Source organism: Dicentrarchus labrax, unplaced genomic scaffold, assembly GCF_905237075.1.
Source record: "Dicentrarchus labrax unplaced genomic scaffold, dlabrax2021, whole genome shotgun sequence".
NCBI lineage: Eukaryota > Metazoa > Chordata > Actinopteri > Moronidae > Dicentrarchus > Dicentrarchus labrax.
Window position 1 is genome coordinate 6787364 of NW_026136706.1, and position 27530 is coordinate 6814893.

At 39.6% G+C, this 27530-nt stretch overlaps 2 protein-coding genes across 8 annotated transcripts in view; one reads left to right on the plus strand and one right to left on the minus strand.

Annotated features, from left to right (window-relative positions):
• The window catches only part of col18a1a (collagen type XVIII alpha 1 chain a), a 71468-nt gene extending 63312 nt beyond the window's left edge, over positions 1-8156 (minus strand). For both annotated transcript variants that reach the window (XM_051403987.1, XM_051403986.1), the window contains exons 1-2: positions 7984-8156; positions 7818-7891 (exon numbers count right to left, since the gene is read on the minus strand). In XM_051403987.1, coding sequence (XP_051259947.1) covers positions 7818-7891; positions 7984-7994 — 85 coding nt within the window. In that variant the 5' untranslated portion in view covers positions 7995-8156. The remainder of the gene's footprint in view (positions 1-7817; positions 7892-7983) is intronic.
• Positions 8157-14348: 6192 nt separating this feature from the next.
• The window catches only part of obsl1b (obscurin like cytoskeletal adaptor 1b), a 34046-nt gene continuing 20864 nt past the window's right edge, over positions 14349-27530 (plus strand). The window contains exons 1-14 of one of the 6 annotated variants that reach the window (XM_051404063.1): positions 14349-14715; positions 16259-17377; positions 18957-19226; positions 20200-20460; positions 20602-20913; positions 21033-21299; positions 21472-21756; positions 21933-22208; positions 22441-22716; positions 23017-23292; positions 23605-23877; positions 24065-24337; positions 24442-24516; positions 27001-27276. In XM_051404063.1, coding sequence (XP_051260023.1) covers positions 16363-17377; positions 18957-19226; positions 20200-20460; positions 20602-20913; positions 21033-21299; positions 21472-21756; positions 21933-22208; positions 22441-22716; positions 23017-23292; positions 23605-23877; positions 24065-24337; positions 24442-24516; positions 27001-27276 — 4135 coding nt within the window. In that variant the 5' untranslated portion in view covers positions 14349-14715; positions 16259-16362. The remainder of the gene's footprint in view (positions 14716-16258; positions 17378-18956; positions 19227-20199; positions 20461-20601; positions 20914-21032; positions 21300-21471; positions 21757-21932; positions 22209-22440; positions 22717-23016; positions 23293-23604; positions 23878-24064; positions 24338-24441; positions 24517-27000; positions 27277-27530) is intronic. The other 5 variants (XM_051404064.1, XM_051404065.1, XM_051404068.1 and 2 more) reach the window with 5 other exon arrangements.

A 27530-nucleotide genomic window follows, 5' to 3' on the forward strand; every position in this document is an offset into this window, starting at 1 on the left:
ACTGCAGCATGGATGTCCACTGACACCTTTATTATGTGTCATTATCCTCTTCCATTCTTAACTTCTATTCTGCTTTTAACTCGGTCAGACACATTCAAGACAGGAAACTCAAGGTTACAAAAACTTTACAAAGCCAAGCCTAAATAATAAGGTTGTAAACTGGACTTGTGAAACCCCAGGGTTCTGTTGAACATGGCACTAAGTTTCATAGGATGCTTCAACAAGTCAAGTGGCCACAGAGGGAGGAGTTTGAGTGCAGACCTTTCAGCCCATCTCCCGTCTGATAATGCCACTGTATCAGCAGACGAATGGCCCTGCAAATCTTTCACTGGACCTCTAAATATTTAACATCCCCATGGTTGGCCTATGTTCTTCCTCTCTAAACCTCTCAATGGATGGCACTGTGCCACCTGGCCCATAACAACCACCGAGTGAATAGAGGGCACTCTTCATTGCCTGCGAGCTCATAATTCACACAACAATTAGCAGCTTCCAAGTTACAAGCAACCGAGGCATTCACTTTGTAAAAATCCAGGCTTAGCATATTATCCCAGTCTTCTGCAGTGGTGGAATTTAACAAAATACATTTGAAGTACACTTCAGGACAATTTTGAGGTACTTAATTATTTAAATTTTTTTCTACTCACTTCTCCACAAAATGTATATAAATAATGTTATTCTACTGGTTTAATTTAAATATCTGAGGCTTGAAGAGGTCACATTATCCAATGTTTCGCAGAATAATCAAAAATAACAAAAAAAAATTCCAACTATGACTACAGATTTGTGCATTTTGCACATTGGACATTTAAGTAGAGTTAGCTTATAACACTTGTTTACTTTTACTTAAATTACATTTTTAATGAAGGACTTTACATTTTGGGACTGATACTGTTACTTAAGCAAAGGGTCAGAGTATTTCTTCCACCAGTGGTCTTCTGTCCCATAATACTGTCAAGCAATAATGTACAGAAGGTGACAACGGGATGCCTTCACAAAGACTCTCAGCAATGCATGAAAGTTGATGTTAAGAGGCACTTAACTTCAGGGTAAATACAATTTGTTTCTTTCTCTACATCTTTTTATATTGAAGTCCACTTCCCAGAGATTACATCCAACATAGAGTGCACCTGGAAAGTCCACCTCTCAGCTTACAACAGGTACAGTGAAGACGGGCCATGTCATCAAATCCCATACCTCACCCAAGGTCCGACTTCCAGCAAGACCATACGAAAGTGGAGGACAGAGGTACAGGACTCAGCAAATCCCTCTTTTGTCACAAGAGCTCTAGGCTTGATGGTAATCTCCCCGTCCCATGGGATTCTCCTCAGTTCACACCCCCATGGTGTGAGATTTGTGAGGGGGTAAGTGCCTACAGACATGGAAGCTCTTGAAGGACGGGTGAATGAGTGGAATTCAAGGATGCCTTGAAAGGCTGCCTGCACATCATGAGAGTCAATCAGAAGATAAGAAGACGTGGAGTGCAAAAAGAGGGATATAACGACAAAGTGAGGTTTGAAACGCACAATGGCATTCCCGAGAGGGGCCTCATGAAATGCTGAATGGTCTATTCATTCATTAAAAAAATGCATTGGGTGGTAGCTGGTGCTTGTATTAACAGTGTTCACATCTGACAGTTAAAATGCTTATTTCAGGTCTGAATCTGCAGGGTACCTTTGAAGTCATGTCAGAGGATCACTTCATAACGGTAGACATGAAGTGATCTATATGGTCTTGGTCACTCTGGATGAGCCCTAGCACATGGAGAGTGAAAAGCTTATGGTATAGATTTCTTCGGACAAGAGAATGTAAATGGGTGGAGGGGAGGGGTCTCCAGTTTCATGCCTCACTGTGTTCAGCAGGCTGTCAGTGAGGACAAGTGAACACTCCCTAATGCTGGAGACAGGGACAAAGTGCCAGGTAGACAGATCCAGTTTCCTTTGCAACAACCAAATACGGCTTTGTGGTGAAAAAATCTGCACCTGGTGGCCATGGAAACCAGTGTTCACCCAGGCTGCAGCCTACAGTGCTGACAAACTGACCACAAAGAGTAAAGGGTAAACCTGGCTTGAAATGTAATGGTTTCTAATGGGGCTTAATCCCTTTTGGTTGTTGACATGTTTATAACGACATGAAGGTTTTTTACATTACTTTACACTACTGGGAACTGCTTTTATGTTCACCCATGACAGAGTTAATTGTGGGGTTTTACACGGCTTGAGCTTGGTTGCTTGCTCCAACATGCTTAGTACTCCTGCAACAAAGGTCATTGAATTAAAATCTACATATGAAAAATCTATTTCACTACAGCATTATCTCCTTTTTTTCCCATGATGTATAATTCAACCACAATTAATTTGGTCCAAATGTCTAGAAATGTTTTCCTAAAGCAAATACATTTCAAACGAATCTTCAAATGTGTACTTACACATGGACAAAGCTCAGTTTTAGTTTAGAAAGTGTTGTTGATACTTAAGCTTTTTCATCTTGCTCTATGTTCAGACCTTTAAAACAAAACCTTCCTACTGTAGTCCTGTTATTTGCAGAGCTAGGATTCACACCTTTTACCTCGATTACGGCTGGGAAAGACAAGCAAATAAGTGAGGGTTTCACCACAAACAGGAAAGAGGTGCTGAGAGCTAAGAGGGCACTCAGTGTGCCATTAGTGCTGGAGATAGTTGGGTGTACAGAGCAAGTGGCCCTACAAATCCTCTTCTCTTGGAACACAAGCAGTAATTATGGTGTCCCTCTGTATTTTGCCGCTGTCAACCCGGCATTTTGACATCAGGGACAGCATGAGAGAACAGCCGAGCGCACCTGAAACACTGAGTGGTGGGAGCACATAAAAATACAAATAACAGCTGTCAGCAACATTCAAAAGGATCCTCTGCCCTGAAAAGCAAGATGATAGGGGATCACAAATCCAGAACAAATACTGAACCAAGTCCTACAAGTGCTTTTTTTACATGTGGAAATTCTAACAAAACTATGTAGTCTACATAATCAATATCCAAGTTCTATTTCATGTTACTCTTCTGACTGAGGTCAGTTTTTGTTGATGATTTCTATAAACCATGATCCATAATGACAGCTAACATTCAGTTAACTTTATGTAAACACTTCCAAAATCAAAACATGGGCTATATGCACTATATTCAATGGACATATATACATCACCTTAAGAATTACAACAAAATAAACCCTAATCATGAAAAGTCCCTATGATCAGGTCATATGGTAATAAACAGCCATACTCATCCTTTTCAATTATTCATGCTGTGCATCAGCCAAACTGACGCATTTCAAATGACTTCAGCAAGCAGAAGCCTGCTTTAGTATGATAAATCCCCCATTAACCCTCAATGTTTCCTTCAATTTGATCAGGTGTCTGCCAGATAAAAGTTATATTAGGACTGGCAAAATTCACTTCCTCCCTCCTTTGACACACAGCAAAACAATAATGTACTAGGATCAAATGGGTGTAGCTTTTTCTTTAAGTGAAGTTCCAATTCAAAGGCAACAGGTAGCTGAAGTAGGTTTATCCAGGTAGGTTTATCTGGGTGGTGCATAAGGTTACTACAGTATTTTAGGTGGTGGAGTGTGTGTGTGTGTGTGTGTGTGTGTGTGTGTGTGTGTGTGTGTGTGTGTGTGTGTGGTGGGGTTAAATAAAACGATCTCTAATGGTAATCTTTGGTAACATCTTTTGTAGAAATGGTCTAAATGCATTTAAATTAGATTAAAAAAGTATTTAAATAAATATAATACTACTTCATGTTCCTGATGTGTACATACACCCTAATTCAAACAGTGTGCCTGGTGGCGCAGAGGTGATTCTCAAACAGAGCCATGTTTTTCAATGTCCAGCACAGATATACAACTCTTCGGCTTTACTACAGAATCCAGATGGGTTGAATTAAGTAATCAAAGCAGGATGTGACCACCGTGGTTTTCTTACAAAAACACATCCACATTAAAGTAAACTACACCATATCTAGATTTCCTTTTCAGTCTCATTGGTAAGTGTGTTTCTCCTATAGAGACATGTCTTTGTCCTGGTCTTGGACAGCTGTGCTGCGTTAAGAGTGTGGTCCTGCTACGCTGTATGAGTTTAAAGAGATGGACAGAAATGACCTTACAGACACTGTTGTGACAGTCTTTATGAAACAAAAAAGGGCTTTTACAGCAATACATCAAATGGGATTTTAAAAAGCGTGTTCAGTCCATTACTGAAACATCTGAGACGTCCGACTCAAATTATCAGCAGAGAGCTTGTATCTGACTTGTATCTTGGTGAATGACAGACAAAGGACAGTTGCCATACTGGCACGGGTAAAAGCATAAATGCATAAAGGAAGTGTCAATCTTTTGTGTCAAATAAAAAAAAGGGGGGGCCAGACAGGGAGGTCCAGACATCCACTTGACATTTTGAATGACCCCTACCCACAACCTTACACACACGTAAACCAACACTGAGAGTCACAAACCAGTCTCCACACTCAAAGATATAAACCATCGTCCTAGCAGAGGTTTAACGATCTTTTAAATGCTGTTGGCTGACACAATATAACAAAAAAAATGCCAAATGAGCCTTGATATGAGGCACCTCCAGAGATGTTGATCATGAGTAAGTAGGTTTACTGACTAGAAAATCCAGGGATTAGACATCACAAGGTTCACTGAATCAACACAATCTGTGCACAGTCGCTCCATTTACTTCATTTGAGAGTTACATTGATCCTAACAGAGGCACCGATCTAATAGTTCACCACAGAAAACCTGACTTCTTCTTGAAGGGGTGTCTTTTTAGGAATTCAGTGTTGGTTTATGTCCTACCCTGCAAACCTGTATTTCTGTTATTTTTCATGGAGTGTACAGGCTGCTGTACATGTGGTAAATCAAAAACACATTTGAGGACTGTTTTACTTTGCAAATTTTCCTTCAATGCCCTTTCATCTGTATACATGAATAACAGTATGCCATACAGAGGGATGTCAATTCATATATAAGGGGAGTCTCTGATGGGAAGCATAGCAAGCAATTGTTTGATATTTGTGTGTTTGCAGAGTTTATTGTGTACATATGTCCATCAGAAAGTTTTTAGACTGTCTACAGCTAGTTTAACATTGTATTAACCTGAATAAAAGCCACTAAGAACTTTGGTACATTGTGTTACTCTTAATAATAATTTCCTGCTCTTCACTTATCCTCCAGCTCTCTTTTGCTCTCCTGACAGAGCTCACACAATGTACATCTAAATTAGCTTTGTGGTCATTAAATAAAGTGTGTCATGCTTCATTAAAATGCTGTTTCACTGGCTACCTCCTGTGCTATCACTAAAAATAATATACCTTTAACTTATAGAGCATCTTTCACACATGAAATGGAGCTCAAAGTGCTCTTACAGTATAATGGAGCACAGGTGGGGCATCCTGTTGGCGCTCTGGGCCAAAGCACATGATGTACATGTCACCATGTCATGTTTGAACTCAGTGAAGGACCTTCCCTTCCCTTTCTATCTGTGCTCACATTTTCTTTCAGCCACTCTACTGTCTACTTAAAGCAAAATGCAACAGGAAGACTGCAAATAAATGAAAAAATAAATAATTATGGTAGAGATTCTGCATGATAAAAAAGTTCTCTTTCTTCATACGATGCTTTTACTTGCTCAGATGATCACCAGTGTTTCACCTTAACTGAATTCTCTTCAAAATGATCACCACTGTTTTAGCTTAAAACATTTACAGCCAAAAGATTTTTTGTAGTAGATTAAACCAGAGTTATCATTAAATAACAAGGAAAAGAAATAGAAATTTGTCCAATAATCCAAGAAATTTAACTACAAAGGTTAATAAAGAGTAAAACAGATTTTGAGAAAAAACGAGGACACAGGAAAGTTCGGATCTTCATTCTAAGGACAGATCCGAGGTACAAAGCAGATGTTTTCCTGCAAATGCTACAACTGCACGTGACGTGTCAACACATGTTTGTCTAACAGTGCTCTGCTTCAGACTCTTCCATCATTATTAGAACACGAGTATCACCAACTAAGATAACTAGTAAAAAATATCCTTTGGGGCAAATACAGTAATGTAGGGATTTAAAAAATGTTTTGTTATCCTTTCCCAGCACCCTGAAAGCCTGTCATCATGTCCCTGCACTGAAAAGGAGAAAACCCCAAGCCAGCTGTGATTTTTAATGTGGCATCTAATTCAGCCATTAAAAGGCACGGTGGGGTGTCCCCCTACAGCCGTTCCCTTCCCCCTGCCTCGTCCTGCTCCCCTCAGGCAAAACCACGCTGGGTGCATGTCAAAGATCACATGACAATAGGGATTCCTGACCCAGCCAGGGACTGGGAATGAATCAGACCTAATTCAACCATGTCGCAGGCAGCCAAAGGCATTGCTCTTGAGACAGAGCAGCCGGCCTTTTCAACCTGGACACACACAGACAGGACAGCATTCCTGTGAAAATGTCACACTCTGTTTTACTTCCAATATGTTTTACCCTGTTCTACCTCCACTTAAATTAAAGATGGAGTATAAAAGCATTATCATGCATGTTAATGTATAAGAGAACAAAAAAGGGGGCAGATGAATGGCAAAATGCAAATGCTTGATCAACACAGAAGGGTTGGGTTAGTTACAAAAGACAGTACAGTAAGTTCGAGAAGGGGTTCAGTTAATTTGGCTTAATCTGTCTTCTCCCAAAGCCCCTAAAATACGACATCTAGCTGGTGATGATCACAGTCAATCAAATATTAATTGTTGCCCTCTCAGTTTCCTCTCCCTATCATCTGACAGCTACACAGTTCTCCAACTCAACCTTTACCAAATTAAATGAATGACATTAGTAAGGTTAAAAGATAAATTATTCAGCAGCAGAAGAGAGTTCTTTCATTCAGTGACTCATATAGGCCCTTAACACCATTACCATTATGTGTGAGTGTGTGTGTGTGTGTGTGTATGTAAAAGAAAGAATTGTTCACATTTATTTATTCATAACAGCTGGAAAGAAGTCATTCTGCCTGTGCTTACACTATTCTGCCAACAGGCCTAAACACAGGACGGAAACAGGGGGGGGAAAGCATCTCTCAGTACCGAGATGCAGCCAGTACAAGCAACAATCTGTGGTCAGACACAGAGTAAGAAAACAGGACAAACAAAGAAGGAATGCAGGTTTCTAAGCACTGCAGACTTTGGACTTGAGAAAAACCTGTAAACAGTCCCAAAGCCACGATGACCTTGTCAAAATAAATAATCTGCTATTTTATATTTTTTTATCACTGACTCATAAAAATGTGTCATCACAGCTATATGATACATAAAAGGCTGCTGGGGAATCTTGTTAAAAGATCAAAGAATGAGCAAATGCAATTCAAGAATACACTGAGCAAACATCATGCTCAACATGCAGGAGCAGTTCAGCATCAGGCGAGGGTTTCTGCAACTTTCCAGAGTTTAGTTTTATAAAGCATCACACAGCACTGATTGTGTAAACTTATGACACATACAGTAACTTTCAGTTCATCATCACTTATTCATTAAGTGTAAGTCCACTCCAGTGGGTGCTAAAGTGGGCAGATACATTCCAGCAGCTTCACACAAAGGATATGTATCAATGTAAGCCAGAATAGTACTAATTTAAACTTTTATTGTGAAAAATAAACTTTAGTGTATGAGAAGATGTATCTGCCAAAAGCTGGTACACACAGAACTGGGGCGTTACAAATGTTGCAAAGGTTACTCAAAGAAAGTAAGGTTTACGCATGCCACCAGAACCATTAGCCTGCATTCGTGTTTCCAGTGTTAGTTTCTTACCTGGCCATTGCGATGCAGCAGGGCTGACAAGAATAAGGACGCAGCAGAGAAGGCGCTCCAGCCGTGAGGAACACCTGCAGAGGTAGCAAGCAATCACATTCACAACTGCACCGCTTCACTGAGAGCTGCAAAACAAAAGTTTCAATAAAAAGCCAAAAAAAAGTACCTCATCTTCATCTCTTCTTTCACTGATATCGACTGGGGGAAATCTACATGGACTATTCGGGGGGTAACGGAGAGTAAAACGTGCTCACGGTTTCCCTTGGTCCAGCACCGCCGCTGCTTGCGGGTAGAACAGCTGATGGAGACGCAGCGCTCTGCTGGAAACAGCGGAGAAGAAGTGTGGAGAGCGAGAAGTGACCTACAGGAGTTCACAGCAGGGACTTCCGCCAGGTCCTAAAAGGTAACACATTCCACACATATTCAAATTACAGTCGATTGTCAGGATCAGGAACCAAAGATATGCCACAAAAACAACAACAACAACAACAACAACAACAACAATAATAATAATAATAATAATAATGTGCATTTAATTATTTTGTGAAAAAAATGTATATTATATACTCAAATATGTGATAACTGCTATGATTTATTTGAATTTTTCCCTCGGTCAGTGTCTCAGCCTGTGTCTGCTGTGACAAACCTGACAGACCTAAGGTTGTGTCCCTCTGCTGACAGCCCCTGAATTGGATGTGAATAGGTGAAAAACTACAGCTTGAGCTGTGTAAACTGAAGTTTTCCACCGGAAAATCTTCTGTCATTCATGCACAGTTTACACTGTCACTACCTTCTCGGGGCGCAGTGGGCTCACAAGAACGGACTTGACAAGATAATGACCACATGGAGTTTTAGTGAAGGCTTATTTACTTTGCTGTATCCTGCTCAGAGGTAAGAGAAAGGTGAGACCTCCATGAGGAAGAGAGACTTTTTGGGGGCATTTTTTATTTCCTCTTTTTCTACCTTAGTGAGGTATTGAATTTATAGGTTTAAAGAATTTACTTCAGTATTACAAGAAGGTATGATCCTACTGGCTAAAACTGACATGTAAAATGAGTAAAACAAATCAAAAATCAAACCTACAAAATCCCATAGATTTATAACTCACTGAGCCAAACATTAAGAAAGCAAAAGCATGAAGAATTTAGCCCCATTTACATCTTCAACCTCTTGATTAAAACTTCATCCAGTCTTTGTATTTGCCTTGAAAAGCATGAACATGAGCTGTTGTGGCTTGTTGCACTTGCACAAGATGACCAGCAGAGGATGAAATTGCTTTTCTTTTCCTACAGAGGAAACATTGGCTCTGGTCCTGTACTGTTCATTATTGCACTGCTGTCAGCTTCCAGAATACACTGTTGATTGTGATGCTGATTTTAATATCCGACATGCTCCTTTTTTTTTTGTCTGCTGTGTCTGTGTCTTCGATGCAAACACAGTCTTGTTCCACATCTGTGGAGGGATTGTTGGACTATAGAAACAACAGCAATCGTGATGTAAAAGAGGATGCAGCTACATATATATGTATAAGCACTGAAAAATATGAATCTAAGATTTGCTTTTGTCTCTATTAAACAACATAGAAGACTTTTCATTTATTGATGTGCTCTAGGCAGAAGTACAGACATGTACTGATGCATGTCTTGATTTGTGCCATTATGGCTGGTTATTATAACACTGATAAAACATGTGAATTCAGTAATTTAGTGGTACTTCCTATGTGTGTACCATGCACTGCTACCTCCTTTGAGCATATAAGGTGAGTTTGTTATCACAGGAAAAGGCACTGGGTTCATGTATCAGACTGTGCTGTATTAGTCGCTCTATCTGTAGGCCTCCAGGCGACTGTCTGAACACGTCCACAGCTCTGTGAATGTCTGCTTTCCTCGCATTCCGATGTCAAGGAAAAGAAAGGCAAAATTGTCTGTTAAATGCTATGTTGCAGTGTAACCTTACAAAGAGCAGGGGGGGACTTTTTCCACAAAGAGTAATATATAGTGCCTACTGCAGCTCTATAATGAAAACTTCAATTATTATCATCCCACATGAGCAATGTGACACAGTTGTGATCGTGCCAATTGTTTTGGCCTTTTTTAGTACTGCGAGCAACAGTGGAAGACTTCCTGCAGTACATGATCACAGAGTATCAAAAGTAAAATGACAACTTATCTATTTATTTAGTGTATATCACTTATTATTTTTTTAATAGAAAATACATCTGTTCAAAAAACTTTATCATACAATCTGAACTCTTTTTGGACTCCCACAGCAGCACAATTCGCCTTAATGCTAGTGACAGGTTCAGTGTCAACAAGCCTAAAACACAGTATACCATAACGTATTCCTCAGATATAGGGATAATTTCATATTTGATTGGTTGTTTGACCATCAAATTGAGTCCACATTAGAATTCATTGCTTTATTGGATATCTTAAATGGTTGACTTGGCTTTATAAATACAATACTGAATTAGTAATTTTGAGTTGAACTTCTAAAGGAAGTTTGAAGTACAGATCATTTGTTTGCAATTTACTTTAAAGGGTTAAGCACCAACCTTCTATGGTGACTCTTATTCCAGCATTCAAATAAATGCCTTGTAATCTTACCTAACCTGTCATTTGGCAGGATGTCCAAAACATTATTTAAAGTTTCATGCACAGCAGTTTAAGGAAGCTCCTACACTCTTAAGTTGTCCAAGAACTGAGGATGATCTATTCACTGCAACATTTTCAGTCTTGCTAACAACCCACATACACCAAACTACCTGACACAGGTGTGGCTCATACTAAGGTGTGGTGGAATCAATACGCACAACAATGACACACTATTGTTCCCTCCATATTAGGTCACTAGCTACAATAGAGTGTGCAGACAAATGGTTGAGAGTAACCCACTGTCCAAATCCTGATGGTCAAAATGAACTAACTGTATTTTCTCGACAGAGTCACTACTGCTGAAACAATATTTGTAACCGGGAGGTTGATTTGCTGATCCTGTCAATACTGTTCAGTTTTAAAAGCTTCACACCCTTTTCTAGTCCAATGATTTACAGGGCTTGTAACTAGGTGAATCACAAAAAAGGAATTTCTAGACGCTTCTGGTAAATGAGTCTTGTCAAGCACATGGAGTTCGGTCTAGACCTGCTCCATATGAAAAGTGTCCTGAGATAACTTCTGTTATGAATTGGCGCTATACAAATAAAATTGAATTGAAATTGAATTGAATGTTGCATAAGAAAAATAATCTTGTTTTAAGAAACTATATCTGTCTTAATAATATATAACAGCTAATATTGAGCTAGATTTAACCAGTAACAAAGTAAGACCACTTGCACAACTTTTCTCAATTTAAGAGAATGTGGTCTTGTCCCCTTGTTGTAAATGAAGCAGCTGTTTAGTTTTTCATAGTTTTAATGAAAAATGCTAAACATAAGAATGCTTCTGGTGTCTTAATTTTAGATAATTTTTTATTACGCTGTTTGAAGAAATTGTGTCTTTTTATAAGATTTGTTTGAAAAAAACAATCTTAGGCTTTTCAGGTTAGATTTTTATGCTAGTTTTAAGAATTCTAGCCAAGCAAAATAGGCTTTTAAATAATAATAAAAAAAACATTTGATTATATTTAACAATATTTGGCTTGTTTCTAGAAGAGCTGTTTCTTCAATGCAGCTTGACCCAACTTTGCTTTACATCATAGTTTCACTGCAGCATGGTCAACAAAGAAGAGAATGTCAAAAATGTTTCTACTGTAATTTAAATGAGTGTTGTAGAGTAAATATTCGCTAAGGCAGAAATCATTCTCAACATCCATGACTTGTGAAGCATTTAGCTAAAAAAGCAAACATCACTAAAAACATCTCCGCGTTTATTTGTGTAGAGGTGAAAGCATCAGATTGATGGTGCAATTTGAGACCTGCACCAACATCTGCTGCCCATGAAATAGTTTTCTGTCCTGAAGAAACAGGATTGGGATAGAGAAGAGATTAAACTGTATCTGCAAATCTTTTGGAATTGTAGCCTATTTGAAGGAAATAGAATGAAATTTGCCCCTAGACCAATATCAAGAAACTTCAATATAAGCAAAGTATGAAAACATTACTTGACAGTTTTTCTCAGACCCCCAACCCTCCATAGCCTTTGATTGCCAAAATGTATTTTAAAACACTTATACATAGATCTGATGCAACATAGAGAAATACTACATGCTTGAATTTCCTTTTCAGTTCAGGATATATGAGTTCTGATAACATAACAACCCTTTAACTTGTTACTCAGTCATAAGCACAAAGCGTTTTTATAACCAGCTACAGGGTTCTGAGTTATATCAGATTACTTCCAACAGCTGAAATCAGGGAGGAGGGAGTGTGGGGCTGTGGAGCCACTAAACAGCTGAAGGGACGCCGCAGCCCATGCTGAGACCAGGTCTCATAATCACACAGCAGCCTCACACACTGAAAAACCCAGGCCCACGTGCTGCCCAATCCCCTCATTACCACAGCCTCAAATCAAATACTGCCTCCTTTAACAGAAAATACTGATTTCTGGATAGAGTAGTATATAAAATAAATAAAATAGTTCATAATCCATAATGTATAGACCGTATATATTGTAAATAAATGCATTGGTTGAATTAAAACTCATAAATATTTCTAGCCAACAAGTATTTGCAAGACATGAAAATGTCAAATACAATACAAATACTTTGTTACTGACGAATGTTAAATTTGGGTGTCAATGCACAGTTGTCATGGTTAACAATATTGAAAAAGTAAGTACCGGTACTGCGTCAAGGCCGGGGGAAAGAATAATGTGATAAGCAGAAAAATGCTGAAAAAGCTTTAGTGTGGCAGGTTGTTAAACAAATAAACATAAAAATCCAGATCCCATCCTTCCTGGTTAGGAAGGGATCCCAAAAAGGAGAGCCTCCAGAGAACAGTAATTCCTTCTTTTGGCATCAGTAAAAATACCTTTTTGATGACAATAAATATGAATTTCATTCTATCATTTAAGTGATACTGAATAAGACACTAGAAACAACTCTATTAACTAGGCCTTCACATTGACATAAGATACATGAATTTTCCCTGTCAGTGTGGCAAATAGTTAAAAGATGCTGGTGACAGTCACTACTGATGGATAGCTGGGTGGGAGGCTGCTAGAGTACAGTCAAACAGTCACATGAGAGCAGCATGACTTTGGTCTCCAACTAAATGTGAGCCTAGCCCAGATCAAACAGTTAACAGGTTAGTTTCATTTACAGGTTAGTTTTTTACAGATAACACTAACCTGGTGATTCAATATAATATGTAGTATAGATAAGCAAAATCTGGCCATTGTGTGGGGTCACTGATCCACTTGTACGGGATAAGACTAAAGGAGCATGGTGGCTGATTAACCAACCTTAATTTATTGAGGTATCACTAATGCTCAGGTTCAGGCAAGGTAGAAAAATAAGTATTAGACATGCATAACAAATATTTTTCACGATGCAACTCAACCGCCAATAGTTTAGTTGGAGATTCTGCCTCCAGCCGCTAGCCTCAGGCAGAGACGAGGATCAAATTCCACACCCTCGCATTTTTTTTAATTTTAAAACTTGTAGTCTTCAGACCCAACCAAAGCTGACTCATGACATCGCTTGAGGCAAATTAACAGACTTCACATAGCTTCTCTGGAGCCTCAAAAGGCTTCATACAACTGTATTCATTCATGTGCTGTTGTACTCCCAAAGACCTGTAAGCAGACTCTGATTTGTACATTCTGTGGAATTATCCTGTAGAGTTTAATATAAATCTTAATTAAATCAAGAATACCTCAAACTCAACACATAAAGAGGAGGTTGGGTCGGGGAAGGGGGCTGTAGCACCAAACTGTCTGACTGATACTGGGAGGGAGCAGCGGCAAAATGGTCACCAGAACTGGAGCCGGGTGAGTGGCCGACATTACCGGGCTCAGACATCTACAGACATCATGACAGAGGCGACGATACATTGACAGAGGAATCTAAGAAGAGGAAAAGAGAGGATGCTGGACAAGACAGGCGTTTAGTCGCTGTCAGTCAAATCGAAAAAAAATACCCTCCTTACATAATGTTGCTTTTATATTATTGTGTGTTTAGTATTGTTTCTTGCTCAAAGCCTATTTGCATATAGCTTTACATCACTGTGTCTCTTCTTGTGATTATACTCAACACAAATTTAAATCATTTCTACTTGGATAAAAAGGTAGGTAAACCAAAATTTTGTTCAATTAATTTCCAATTTCTGTTCCAAATTACACTTGCTTTCTTCCTCAGCACACTATGAAATACTGTGAGAGCCTTTATAAACTGTGAGTTAAACAAATGATGGTTGAGACTAAATGATGGTGATCCTTACAATATTTAGAGACCAGAAGCTTGCTCTTCTCCTTAGGTTTTTATTGCAAAGCCTCAAGTAAGCTAAGCAGTCTGGCCTGCACTGGCCACCTGAACTATCTTTAGTCCCTGCTGGCAAGTGAATGGAAGTGCCCGACTTATCTTCACTGCTGTCATCGAGGCAGCCAGTATTTTTAGGGGACAGCAGCAGCTGCAAAAGCATTTAACGGTATTCCACGAACAATGACACTTGGGGTGTCTAAGGCCTGAACGACACAGAGATTGGGGGACCACTCTGCAGTTGTTAAACGGGAAGCTGGTGTTGATACTGAAGTTCTGTTTTCTATCCCTCCTATTGGACAAACATCTAAAAACATGTACTGGAGTAGAACTTGGGACCTTTGAGGAGAGTATGTGTCTGAATCTGAAGTCAACTTGGGACATTACTCAGCCTTCTGGAGAAGGGTGGCATTGCTTCTTACCTCGAAGAGAGACTGCAAGTGCGGAATGTATGTTGACGGTCGTTCCCCGCGACTGAAGCGAGGTAGGTCATGTGAGGGGTACACAGCACAGCTTCACAAGGGGCAGAGGTCATTCCAATTAAATCAGACAAGTAAACACAGGGGTTAGTGTCCTCTCTTTAAACCTCCGGAGGGAATATTGAGAACACTTTCATTGCAATGTCCAAACTGTGGTAATCAAACATCTTTCAATGTGAAAAAGAGGTGTTATGCCACACTGATGTGCACACCTAATTATGTCAAACAATATATTAAACTGTTATACAAAATACTTTAACGTTTAGTTTTATTTTTTTTAAAGTGCTAAGCAATTAATATTGTTACAGTAAACTTTCTTTTTTACATCAATATTTAAATAAAATTTATATTTACCTATAATGTTTAAGGTTAGGTGGAAAAAGCACCAAATAGAAGCTAGATATGGTTTTAAGTTGGCATGCGTCTCACATAAGGATTGACAATACTTTGAAAGGTTTGACAGAAAACAAGACAATATTGTTCAGTTTTCAGGTATTTGACCACACAAAAAATGTGTAATGTATTATTATTATTATTATTATTATATATTGAAATGTTCCAGTAAAAACTATTCTTCAAAAGAAATCATATGTGATATGATGAAGGACAACGATGTGGCTTCAAAAACACTATCCTGAGAGTATCTTCCTGTAACCATGAGAACCATGTTACACAGGCTAACACTTTATGGGAGCTATTCCAAAACACATAAACTGGGTTTACTGATAAATATATTCTTCCAAGACATGTTTAGACGCTCGTCATGGAAAGGTTTGGGGTGAAATATGACATTACTCAAATAGTTAAAAGTTGAGCACAGTTTTCTGGAGGAGAGAGAAAATTAATTAGTGTAGTATATACAACATTTTCAGGATTGCCTAACTGATAACTATTGTTGAATATGAGATATTGATTGATTGATTGATCTGAGCAGTGATATTTAAAGACAGAATTCCCTTACAGAGCTGCCAACAAAGGGTGTGATAGAGGCTCAGCATATTTTGCGATTCTCTATTTCTCTTGGGCGGGCAGACTGTGATTTCGGCCTGTGTTTGTGTGAGCACGCGGGTTTCAGAGCCTTCTTTGTGATACCTGACACACGCTCCCTCGCAGGTCTTTATTTAGGACATACTATATTAAGCACTTTCCCATTGAAATACAGCACCAGCTGTACTGGCTATGTGTTGTGGCTGCTGTTGCAATAGGACTAGGCTGTCCCCCTCTCAGTGCTAGCCTATGTTTTTTTTCTCATGCAGACAGATCTAATTCAATTAGCCCTAATAATCATACCATCCTTTTGTGCTGAAACACATGCACGTGAAGGGGGCGGAGGCTGCATGTTTGATTGACAGACGTTTTGTTTTCCATTCCAAAATATGTATAAAGGTTAATTTCCTTATTACAGGAAGACTAAAAGTGTAATCTTAGAACATATACAGGAAATGTATATAAAGTTAAATGATAAAAATGTACAAAGTACAATAACATTATTTTTACACACATAGGCTGTTTGATATCAAAATAAACCATCTGTTATTTCTGATTTAGAAATTTGCAGTGCAGAAGTTGGACTGTCTTTCCCCAGTGAATAACTGCCACGTATTACTCTCCTGGACTACTTAAGGTGAAGTGAGGCTGACAAAGAAGCAGAAATGGATGTGTTCGGTGGTGCGCCACGTTTCTTGGCCTATCCAAGACCTGTGATGGTACAAAGTGGAACTGATGCAGTCCTAAAATGTCAAATTGGTGGTGATCCAAGGCCTGCAGTTATCTGGGAGAGGAACAATGAAAAGATTAATCCACAAGGACGATACAGGGTCTTTGAGGATGGAAATGTTTACAATCTTATCATTTCAGCTGTGACCACAGAGGATAGTGGCCAGTACATATGCAAAGCAAAGAACAGCATTGGTGAAACATATGCAGCAGCCACACTGAAGGTGGAAGGAGAGGCACAAGAGATGGAGTTACGAGAGGAAAATAAGCCACGATTCCTCATCAAGCCCCTGTCCACTCGTGTTGGTCGTGGGGAAGATTCTGTCTTCTCTTGCAAGCTCTGGGGAAACCCACGGCCAGAGGTTGTCTGGGAAAAGGATGGCAGGAGACTCAATGAAATATTTGAAAGCACACATTTCAGTGTGGGCTACCAGGATGGTGGATGGTTCCAGCTCAAGATCTTTAAGACTCGTGCACCAGATGGTGGTGTATATACATGCAAAGCCAGGAATGAGTTTGGGGAAGCATTGGCAGGAGCTGTATTGCTTGTTGATGCAGGCCCAGGACACGAGGAAGAAGGAAATCGTAATGGCTACACAAATGGCCACTGGAAAGCCCACCAGGGAAAACAGAGGAGTGGAAGGCAAGTGCCAAACCGGCTCAAAGACGACTCCATGACCAAGTCCACAAAAGTGAAAATGTTTGCAGTAACAGAGGGTAAACATGCCAAATTCCGCTGCTTTGTGACTGGGAAACCCAAACCAGAAATAATTTGGAGGAAAGATGGCAGGCTGATACTATCTGGAAGGCGTTATTTGTTATATGAGGACAGAGAAGGATACTTCACACTTAAAGTTCTATACTGTAAGCAGAAGGATAACGGAGTTTATGTTTGTGCTGCATCAAATACTGCAGGGCAAACCCTCAGTGCCGTACACCTCTCTGTAAAGGGTAAGTCCATTTTCTGTAGCTTCAGAGTTTTAATTTTGTATTTATTTTTTGTAAATTTGCATACAGTTTCAAGAGTAAAAGCAGACACAGTTGCAGCCTGTGATGCATTTTCCAGTCAGTAAAGGAGTGAGTGAGGGTGTGGGTGTTCTTGGATCAGATTACTATCCATTTGATGCTAGGATGATGTCACTGAGATATCTCCAAAGAGGTACTCTGAGATCATTTATTGGGGTTGGGCCAGACAGGGAGGGCATAATAAACATTTTAAAAGTTTTATGGCGGCATTACGATGCTTAAAAATAGAATCTGTTTATTTTGCACAATCATATTGTTTTGGATCCAGAACAGAAATACAGAAAATTTTAAAAACATGTAAACAACTAATTGACATCAACAACAACACAGGGTAAAAACCCAATAGTGGTAGTCTGACATTTTGTTCTGCTCCAATCTTTTCTATCTTCCAAAAAGTATCTGAGTGGTACATTAATGATTATTATCTCTATTATTCAAGATCAAATACAGTGACATAAGTGACCAATGTATTTACAAACCAAAGAACAGCACAATATGTACAATAACACGCTAATGCTTATTGCATGACACAGGTTGTTTCTCACAAATGCCTACTTAAAGAACTCATTCAAGTAAATTTCAGTAATATGTCTTTGTATCATCAGTCAGTTGAATTCCTAAAACAACATGTCAGCAGGCCGGTGAGCTGCAAATATAATCAGTAATAAACGTATATGACAACAGCTGCATTAAAAGCAATTCAATCCTGGGTCCACTGGAGGATTAATTAAATGTATAAACGATCTGAAATTGGACCTGAGAGATATCTAAACAAGTTCATCAGCTTGAGGTGGATTCCAACAGCAGTGTGATGTCTGCAAAGTCACTTAGCTTGTGTAAGGTCTAAGGGGGGCGTCCATGTGATCATAGTCTTTGGGAAGGAGATCATATTTCTCACATGGCCCCAAGAAGTCCAAACTCATGGCACCAACAGAAGGTATTGTACTGTGTCACTCAGAGATAAAGAAAATAACATTGAGGTTGGATTCATCGTCAGTGGTGGCTAATGGATAAATTTAAAGGCAATTAAATGGTAGATAATCAATGTATTTGATCATTTGACTGTGTGTTTAACTGGAGTATAAAACATTAGGAAGATAAGGAAATGAAGAGCTTTGCACACAGACTACTAAATACAGTCTGCATTCTTTTGTTTACAACTGTCTGGTACTGTCTGATGGTGTCAGTTACAAACAGTTTATTTCCTATCTAACACCCTGATGTGTTAATGACCTTTCCATTCCTCAACTAAATAAGCCACTTGTCTCATGATTTTGCTCATCTTGTTTGCTTCACTGGAATTTACTGCCAGATATATTTCAATTTACAAGGACAGAGACGATGTGCTGTGTGAGTTTTCACAGGGGCGACTTGCCTGAAGAATTTATCTGGACCACATAACACTAATACCTTTTAATAGAGAGAAGTTAATGTGAAAATCTTAAAGTAGATTTTTAACAACAGCTTAATCAAACTGTTGTTCTTCCTCCTCCTTTGGTTCCAGAGCCGCCTGTGCGGTTCAAGCAGCCTCTCATTGATCTAGAAGTATGGGAGCGAGATTTGGCTGTTCTCGAGTGTGAAGTTCCAGAGGACTCTGTTCCCATCACATGGTATCTGGAGGATAGACGACTGCAGCCAGGGGCCAAATATGGAATGGAGGAGTGGGGAACCAAACGGCGATTAACTATCCGTGACATCGGAGTTGACGATGATGGGATTTACCTCTGTGAGATGCCCGATGGGGGGAGAAGCATTGCCGAAGTAGCTGTGAAAGGTAAATCAGGATCAAATAATAAAATAGCTTTCTTTGAAAAAACGCCTGGCTCTGGTTTTAACACAGTGCCAGCACCACTCTCCGTCATCATTCCCCCATTCCTAGGCCTGAAAACTTGCTTCTCTTGGTGGTCCAAAGCTCCTGTGATACCAGTATAAACACCAACTCATCCCTAGTGCTTTGAGCATCTTGAAATAGAGGCATATGGGGTGTTACGGTTTAGAAGAGACAGTTACATTTATGTTTGGGATTATCAAAACCAAAGTTGATCTAACTTGTGTTTTTCTGTGTTTTCTACCAGTGAATCAATCATAGCATCAAACAAGTTTTCTTGGGTCTCACACAGAACTTTAGCACGTCTAGTTTTCCTTCTGATGTCTCTCAGCTACTCTGCCTCAACTCCAGTTAACGTTAGCCAACTTAACCCTGGGATGGCCGGAGCCAAAACCAACAGTAAAACCACCTCTGTACTTTATAACTTCAAACTGTCCTATGTCAGCATCGGATGCTGTATTTGGTCCAGGGCTTTATGTGCTTTTCACTGGTAGTTTCCAGTCCCAGTAGAATCAGCTAATGGGTCTGCTATAGCTGCTGGACTGGGTGGACGTAACAAACAGCACTATTCGCTACCACAACATGCGTAGAAGCAAATAGTACTCTGATTTCTGTTTCACCTGCCAACTGGCAACAGTGTTTCTTTTCACCATGACTACAATCATTCCCTGATCTAATATATTTTAACCAAAATAGTGATCTTACCCTAAACATAAAGTCATTTTATTGCCTAAGCCTAAGGTAAAAATTAAGATATGCAACGATTTTGGAAGGCTCTGACAAATGATGCGGTCATGATGATAAAGTTATCAGTTCAGAAAACACTTATAATGTGTGTGTTGTTCTATTAGACAATTACAACACTTACTTTGATAATTCATTTAATCAAATAAAAATCAGTCACTTACTTTCCTTGCAGGTACAATTTTGCGGAAGCTTCCAAGAAAAGTGGATGTATTGGAGGGCGAAAATGCTGCCTTTTGTGTTGAAGTGGAAAAAGAAGAAATGGACATACATTGGTACAAAGATAGTATAGAGTTGCGTGAAACGCATCAGACCATTCTCAAGTCCTTTGGTCGTACACATATACTGGTTTTCGTCAATACAATGCCGCAGGACTCTGGCCTTGTGACTTTCCTTGTAGGCAGATCTAAGACTTCCTCTCAGCTAAGAGTAAAAGGTAGGGTTCCTCGTCTGTAAATTATAGCTTTCAAATGCAGTATTTGCATGTCTCTTATTGAGATCAAACAATTGATTTTAGTATTGATCAACATGTATCAGTTATTCTAATTCCACACATGATGGGTTTCTCCTCTTTCAGCGGCCAGACATTGTCCTCCCAGTTGTCCAGTCGGTGTGCAGATCAACACAGAGCGAGCTAATGCAGCTCTTCTTTCATGGGTTCCTTCTCAGGACTCACGAAAGAACCCTCCATCTGGATATGTGCTTGAGCGACAGGAAGTGGGCACCGGCTCACAAGAGTGGCTACAGTGCCTCACCACAGACTCTGCAACCTCTGTGGAGATCCTCGGTGACAGTGTGCCATGTGAAGCTGATTACCGATTTCGCATTTGCAGTGTAAACAAATATGGAAAGAGCAACAATGTCGAGTTCCCTAAGGCTGTTCACTTGGGTAAGTTAGTTATACTAAAAAAACTAAGCCAAACCAATTATGCTGTTTTTTTGTTCTTGAGAAATGAAACACCAACATGTGGCTTGCAACATCATGTATAAATGTATCTTATTTTCCAGTTCCAGTTGCCAGAATACAAGCTCCCTTACAGGATGCCTTGGTGCCAGAGGGGCAAGATGGCCTCTTCTCTATTGAGCTCTCTGCTTCAGTTATCGGTACATGGTTCTTAAATGGTACTCAACTTCAGGAAGATGAACGTTATTCCATGCGTCGGTCACGAACACACCAGTCTCTTCGCATACGAGGAGTACGTGATATAGACAATGGAGCTGAGATCACGTTCATTGCCTATGGCATCCGGGATTCTGCAGCACTATATATTCAAGGTGTGTATGGGTCACTGTCATAATTTGCTCCAGTATGTGACTTGGTCAAAGTTATTGTGTTGTTTGTTTGTTTGTTTGTTTCATTTTAACTCGTATTTGGTACTGTATCCTTCTGTTAACCTAGATGACGAGACTCAGTGATGTAAAAACTTTGTTTTTCTAAAATTTGCAGCACCTCTTGTCAAGTTTTCACCACTGTCAGAAATGGATCGAAATAAATTTGTAGAAATTGGGAACCCCATTGTGCTCTACTGTGAGCTGTCAGACCCTGCAGCTTCAGTGCACTGGTACAAGAATGGGGTGGAATTAGAGACAATGGAGGGTCTTCATATCCAATCAGAAGGCACCATGAGAAGAATTGTCATCCAGTCAGCAGAGTTCTCACATTCAGGAGTATATTGCTGTGATGCCATTGATGACGTCATCAGGTTCAATGTGGAAGTAGAGGGTGAGTGGAGTAAGTTTCTTACAATACCGGTGTCTTTCACAGAGACTAACCATCTTTATTGTGACTTTACCCCTTTTCTTATCTTTCTTAATTTATAAATGTATTTAGTGTTCTCTTAAAGTCTGACTTATCAAAACATAACATTTACAACTTAACAAGCTATTCAAATATCCAAATATCCATAGCCCCACCTGTGAGGTTTTCAGCAATTCCAGATGCTGAGAGGAACAAAACCATCCAAACAGGCAACCCCATTGTTTTACGATGTGAGCTCTCAGATCCTTCTGCCCAGGTGTACTGGTACAAAGATGGGTCAAAGCTCCATCCGCAAACTGGAGTTGATATTCTAACTGATGGCTTGGCGAGAAAACTGATTGTTCATTCAGCAGAATTTTTCCACTCTGGGTTATACTGCTGCAAGACAAAGGGTGACACCATCACGTTCAGTGTGGACATCAAAGGTGATTTGTTTTATCTTAAGCAATGCAAAACTTTAACAAGCTCCTCCTCTGCAAAGCACCTAACTCGTTGAATGTTGTCTGTCGCCTTTCTTCTTAGCACTCATTAAAAGTGCAGCTAAGCTCTCATCTTTTCTTTGACTGCATTACAGCATGTTAGCAATTTAGTTGTGAATAGATTATGATGAATAATCTTAAGGGCTGAGGTTGACACAAGATCTAAACATATCTATAGCTCCACCTGTGAAGTTCTCAGCAATTCCTGAAACAATGAGGACCAAGTCGATCGAAGCAGGCTGCCCTATTGTACTCCAGTGTGTGGTGTCGGATCCAGAGGCCCACGTTTGCTGGTTCAAGGATGAAATGCAGCTCATTTCAAACTCTGGATTAGAAATCCACTCAGAGGGCAACACAAGGACATTAGTTGTTCAGTCTGCAGACCTGTCCCACTCCGGTGTGTATAGATGTACCACACAGGATGATACCATGGAGTTTCAAGTGGAGATCAAAGGTGACTTTACACTTTTTATCTTGTGCGTTAATATTGTAACCCCACCTCCTCTTTCTAGATGCCACTAATAATTCCCGCTTCTACTGTATGTGGTTTGAAAAACTGTTTCATGTACATGACCTTAAACAACTGTTAACACATTAGGTAATTATAATTTCTAATCATTTGTTTTGTGACTGATGTGACCTGATTGAAAGTCTCCAAAGTCCTTTTCATTTTCTGATCAGCAGTTACATTTTTGCAAGGTATCCATTTCCTCAGTCTTGATTTTATTTAGCTGTCCTGAATTCCCAATGCTAGCTATACCAGTGACGTACTCTACTATCTTTGACGTTGAGAGAACCAAGTCACTTGAAGCGGGCAAACTTTTGGAGCTGGAATGTGAGGTTGCAGACTCAACTGTGCCTGTCTACTGGTATAAAGATGGCGTAAAGCTCTTCCCGCAGAATGATTGGGATATACAAAGTAATGGCACGTTGAGGAGACTCATTATCCCATCCGCTGAGGTCTTGCACTCAGGGCTATACAGCTGTGAAACCTCTGATGACACTATGCACTTCACTGTGGATATCAAAGGTGATTGTATTTTAAATTTGATGAATCTTAGAGCAAATTGTAGAGCTTTCTGGAGACTCAAAGCAATTAACATTTACAGTATGCATATCCGTTTGTCTGTGGTGTTTTGTGTGTAGTTGTAACTGTTTCTTAAATGATGGTAATATTAATCTTTTCTGACTTAATGAAAATATCTATGCAAGTCTCTTTCTTTGAATTTGGTGAAAAGATTCGTTCCCCGTTTGGGAGAGCTAAACCTCTAACTCCTTTCTTAATCAAAGTGTAAATATCCACTGTTAAATCCGCAATTATAATATGAATCATCATCTTTAGCTCCAACGTTGCCGTTGTCGCCCTCACCAGAGGTTGTGGAGACGCAGTCATTCGAAGCAACCTGCCCAACTGAACCAACATGTGAAACCCGAGACCTTGCTTTCCAGGCGTCATGGCAGAAGGATAAAGAACATGATTCTAATAGAGAGCCTGATTTTGAAATTGGAGGCATCAAGAAGACCCTTGTTATTGAACCAACTCATCCTTCAAACTCTGGAGCATACTATTGTGCAACAGCAGATGATGTTGCCCAATTAATTGTAAAAAATCAAGGTGATTTTATTTTGTAAACGTCTTTTTTAGCTATGACTAACTCTTTATGTAGCTTTTAGTCTGTCTTTTTATTTGTTGTTAGAATGCAGAGCTAATATCTGTGACATTTTTTACAATATTTACAATATCAGTTTTTTAAGTCTAGGGTAATGTACACTGAAATTATCCCCTCAATGCCTGTCCATAGTGCCACCTCCAACATATCCGCTTGGTCCTGATGTTGAGAAGACCAAGTCTGCTGAAGCACACAGTCCAATTGTTCAGCAATTTGAGATTTCAGATCCCATTGCTAAAGCCTGTTGGTACAAAGATGGAACCCAGATCTACCCAAAATGGGAAGGTGACTGTGAATCACAGAGCAACAGCCAAGCATTGCTCCTCCAGTCACAAGACTTGTCTGGTGATAGGAGTTTGGGCAGTGAAACATCTGGTGATGCACAGTTTAATGTGGAAATGAAAGGTGGTGTTCCACATTGTACCTGCACAATTAAGAATCAAGAATTTAGTTACATTCATGAAGCTATCACCCAGCTTATTGTTTTCTCTTTGGCTTTGTCCAAACAGCAGAGCAGTGTCACTGTGGTGATGAGTTTGGCGAGATAGCTGATGCATCTGCCCAGTACACTGTGGATGTCAAAGGTGATTTGATATATTTCAACATCAGTCATCCATTTTAACCCAACACATACATGCCACTAACAACAGTGGTGTATTTTACTGTTAGCTCAATCATCTGAGCCATCTGTACTTTTTTTCTCATTTAGACAATTGCTTTTTGTCATATTGAATCATGGTCTCATGTCATTTCCTGCAGTTTTTGGCTCTTAATCAAACATGTGGGTGTTTAGTAGCTGAGTAGCTGCTCTTCATACTAACATAAATGTTATGTTTGTCAATTAATTCTTCATTTTAACAGCCATCTTTGCTTGTAACAAGCAGCTTACCAACTCTTCTGTCCATCTTGTGTCTTATTCATCACCAGATCCTCTCATTCACATTGCTGCCCCGAACCTCTCACCGTTGCAATGACAACGAACTCTTATCAAAGAGAAGAAAATTAAAGCACTTTTTAGGTTTTTAAGGTGGTAGTGTACAGACTGATCATATAACAGTATTAGGACTCAGTTGAAGGGGGAAATATAGGAGCTCAATCTCAGACCAAACCTGGTCGACCTTCTTGTTTGTCTTTGCAATGAATTATCCCATAACTCCATGCTAACTCACACTGATGTAAAATTCTGTTATGAGAAGAAGTATTGAGACCATCAACAACTGAAAACCTTTCTCTGTGTACATCACAATGCTTATAGCTACATCGCCAAGGCTCTCTTCTGATCAAGAGAAGTCATCCACTGAAGATGCTTATCCTGTTGAAGTTGACTGCATGTCCTCAAAATGCAATTCTGGCATCGTCTGTGACAAGAGAGGAGATACACAGATGTATGAAGAACATTCCACAAATACACCCAATGCTCAGTCAACATATGAATACAGGACTGACTGGATTACAACTAAACAGCCAAAGGAGCTCTCTGACCATCAACGAACAATAAATGCTCAATCTCCAGTTTGCTGTAACTCTGTAAAGCCAACAATAATGCAGTATGGCATACAACATCACACTAAACAGCCCACAGAGTCACAAGGTGAGGAATTTATTTACTATATACAGCATGCAGAAGACCCATCTGCAGAGCTTGATAGTCCTCTGCAGACAGCTGTCCAGAGAGATGAATTTTGTAATTTTCTCCAAACTGCAACTGAATCAGAGGAATCTACTCCCAATACTCCAATTGTCCAATCAGAAGAGCTATATAGCTCGATACAGATGCCGACTGTCCAGGCAGAACTAGGTAACTCCCTACAGACTTCGACTGTCCAGGCAGAGCACCTTACTAACCACTTACAGATTTCAACAGTCAAATCAGACAGGTTCTGTAGCTCCTTAAAAACTGCAACTCTGCAGTCAGAGGAGCCCTTTAATTCCTCACATACTGAAACTGTCCAACCAAAGGAGCCCTTTACATCCTTATATACTACAACTGTCATATCAGATGAGCCTTTTAATTCCCTAAAGACTGGAATTGTACAATCAGAGGCACTTTGTAACTCCATACAGATGCCACCTGTCCTGTCAAAGAAGCCTCTTGATTGCTTAAAAACTGAAACTGTCCATTCAGAGGAGCCCTATGACTCCTTACGGATTTCAACTGACCAACCAGAAGAGTTGAACAACTCTCTACAGGCATCAACTGTCCAGTCAGGGAGGCTCAGTGACTTAAACACTGCATCCCTTCAATCACTGGACTTGTATAACTCTAAAGAGGTGGAAACTGTCCAACCAGGGGATCATTACGCCCTGAAACACTCTGCACTGGATGATTTCTATCACACAGGACAAGCAGTGCCTAACCATTCAGAGGTGCTGTGTCTGTCCATGCAGGCCACAACAGTCCAAGCAAAGTGCCATCACACCATGAAGGCCACAGAAGACCATGTACACAGCACAGTTAACTCTGGGCAAAGATCATCTATGCAGTTTGCAGAGCCTTATTATGTCAAGCAGGCATCAACTGTCCAATCAGAAGAGATCTATCTATCAAGGACATGTGACCATCACTGGAGTGACAGTGTCACTGCAAATAAGGTGGCTGTTGAAGGTGATTTAAATGGTTAGCATTATCAAACAAAAAATGGACGGGCACAATTGTGACATTGTGCAAAATGAAGAGATTGTTTTTTGCAATCCTTGACATTTTGACAATTTCTACATTTACTTACTTGATTTTGTTCCTACTAAAACTACTTAAGTAGTCAATGTTAAACTTTGAGCTTGGGTGGTCTGTGAGGAATATTAAAGATAGGGAAAAAGAGTAAATACAATAGCTTCAAATCCTAACTTTAATGCCTAGTTATCTCAAGTCTAACCAGAGATTCCTCTTTTTAGATTACTAATAACATAAAGACATATCTTTTTTAATTAATTACTTTAACTCTTAAGATTTATTGGCATGACTAATCTTGATGTGCAATTTTGCTCTTCTGTTGTTTGAAAACACAATTTATGTTGTAGTCAGTCATAGTGATGTAATTTTCTCTTGATGTTACCTCAAACATCCCCAGCTCCGCCTGTGAGAATTACAACACTTTGTGAGGCTGAGAGGAACAAGTCTGTTGAAGTTGGTGAACCCATAGTGCTGCGATGTGAGATATCAGATCCTAACACTCAAGTTACTTGGTACAAAGATGGAATAAAACTACATGAAGCAGCTGGGCAAGACATGCTGGCAGAGGGTTCCATAAGAACACTGGCTTTCCAGTCAGCGATGCTGTCTCATGCAGGAATTTACAGCTGCAAGACAAGAGATGATGCAATGCAGTTTCATGTGGATGTCAAAGGTGACAAAAGTTGTTTTTATGTTTTGCTCTCCAAACAGATTTTAGTCAGTGTGAAGAGCATTCAAATGTCTTTGCTTTGCTTATGAAAAAGAAAAGTTCTATAAAGATCTTATAGATTTATCTTCCAAGAAACAGGCGGCACACAAAAATTAAGACACTGCTGTAGAGTGAAAAACGTAACATCTTAATTTGCTCTCTGGTCAATAAGTTTACAGTTTACATCAGAGATATAGTAAAGATATCACCTGATATCT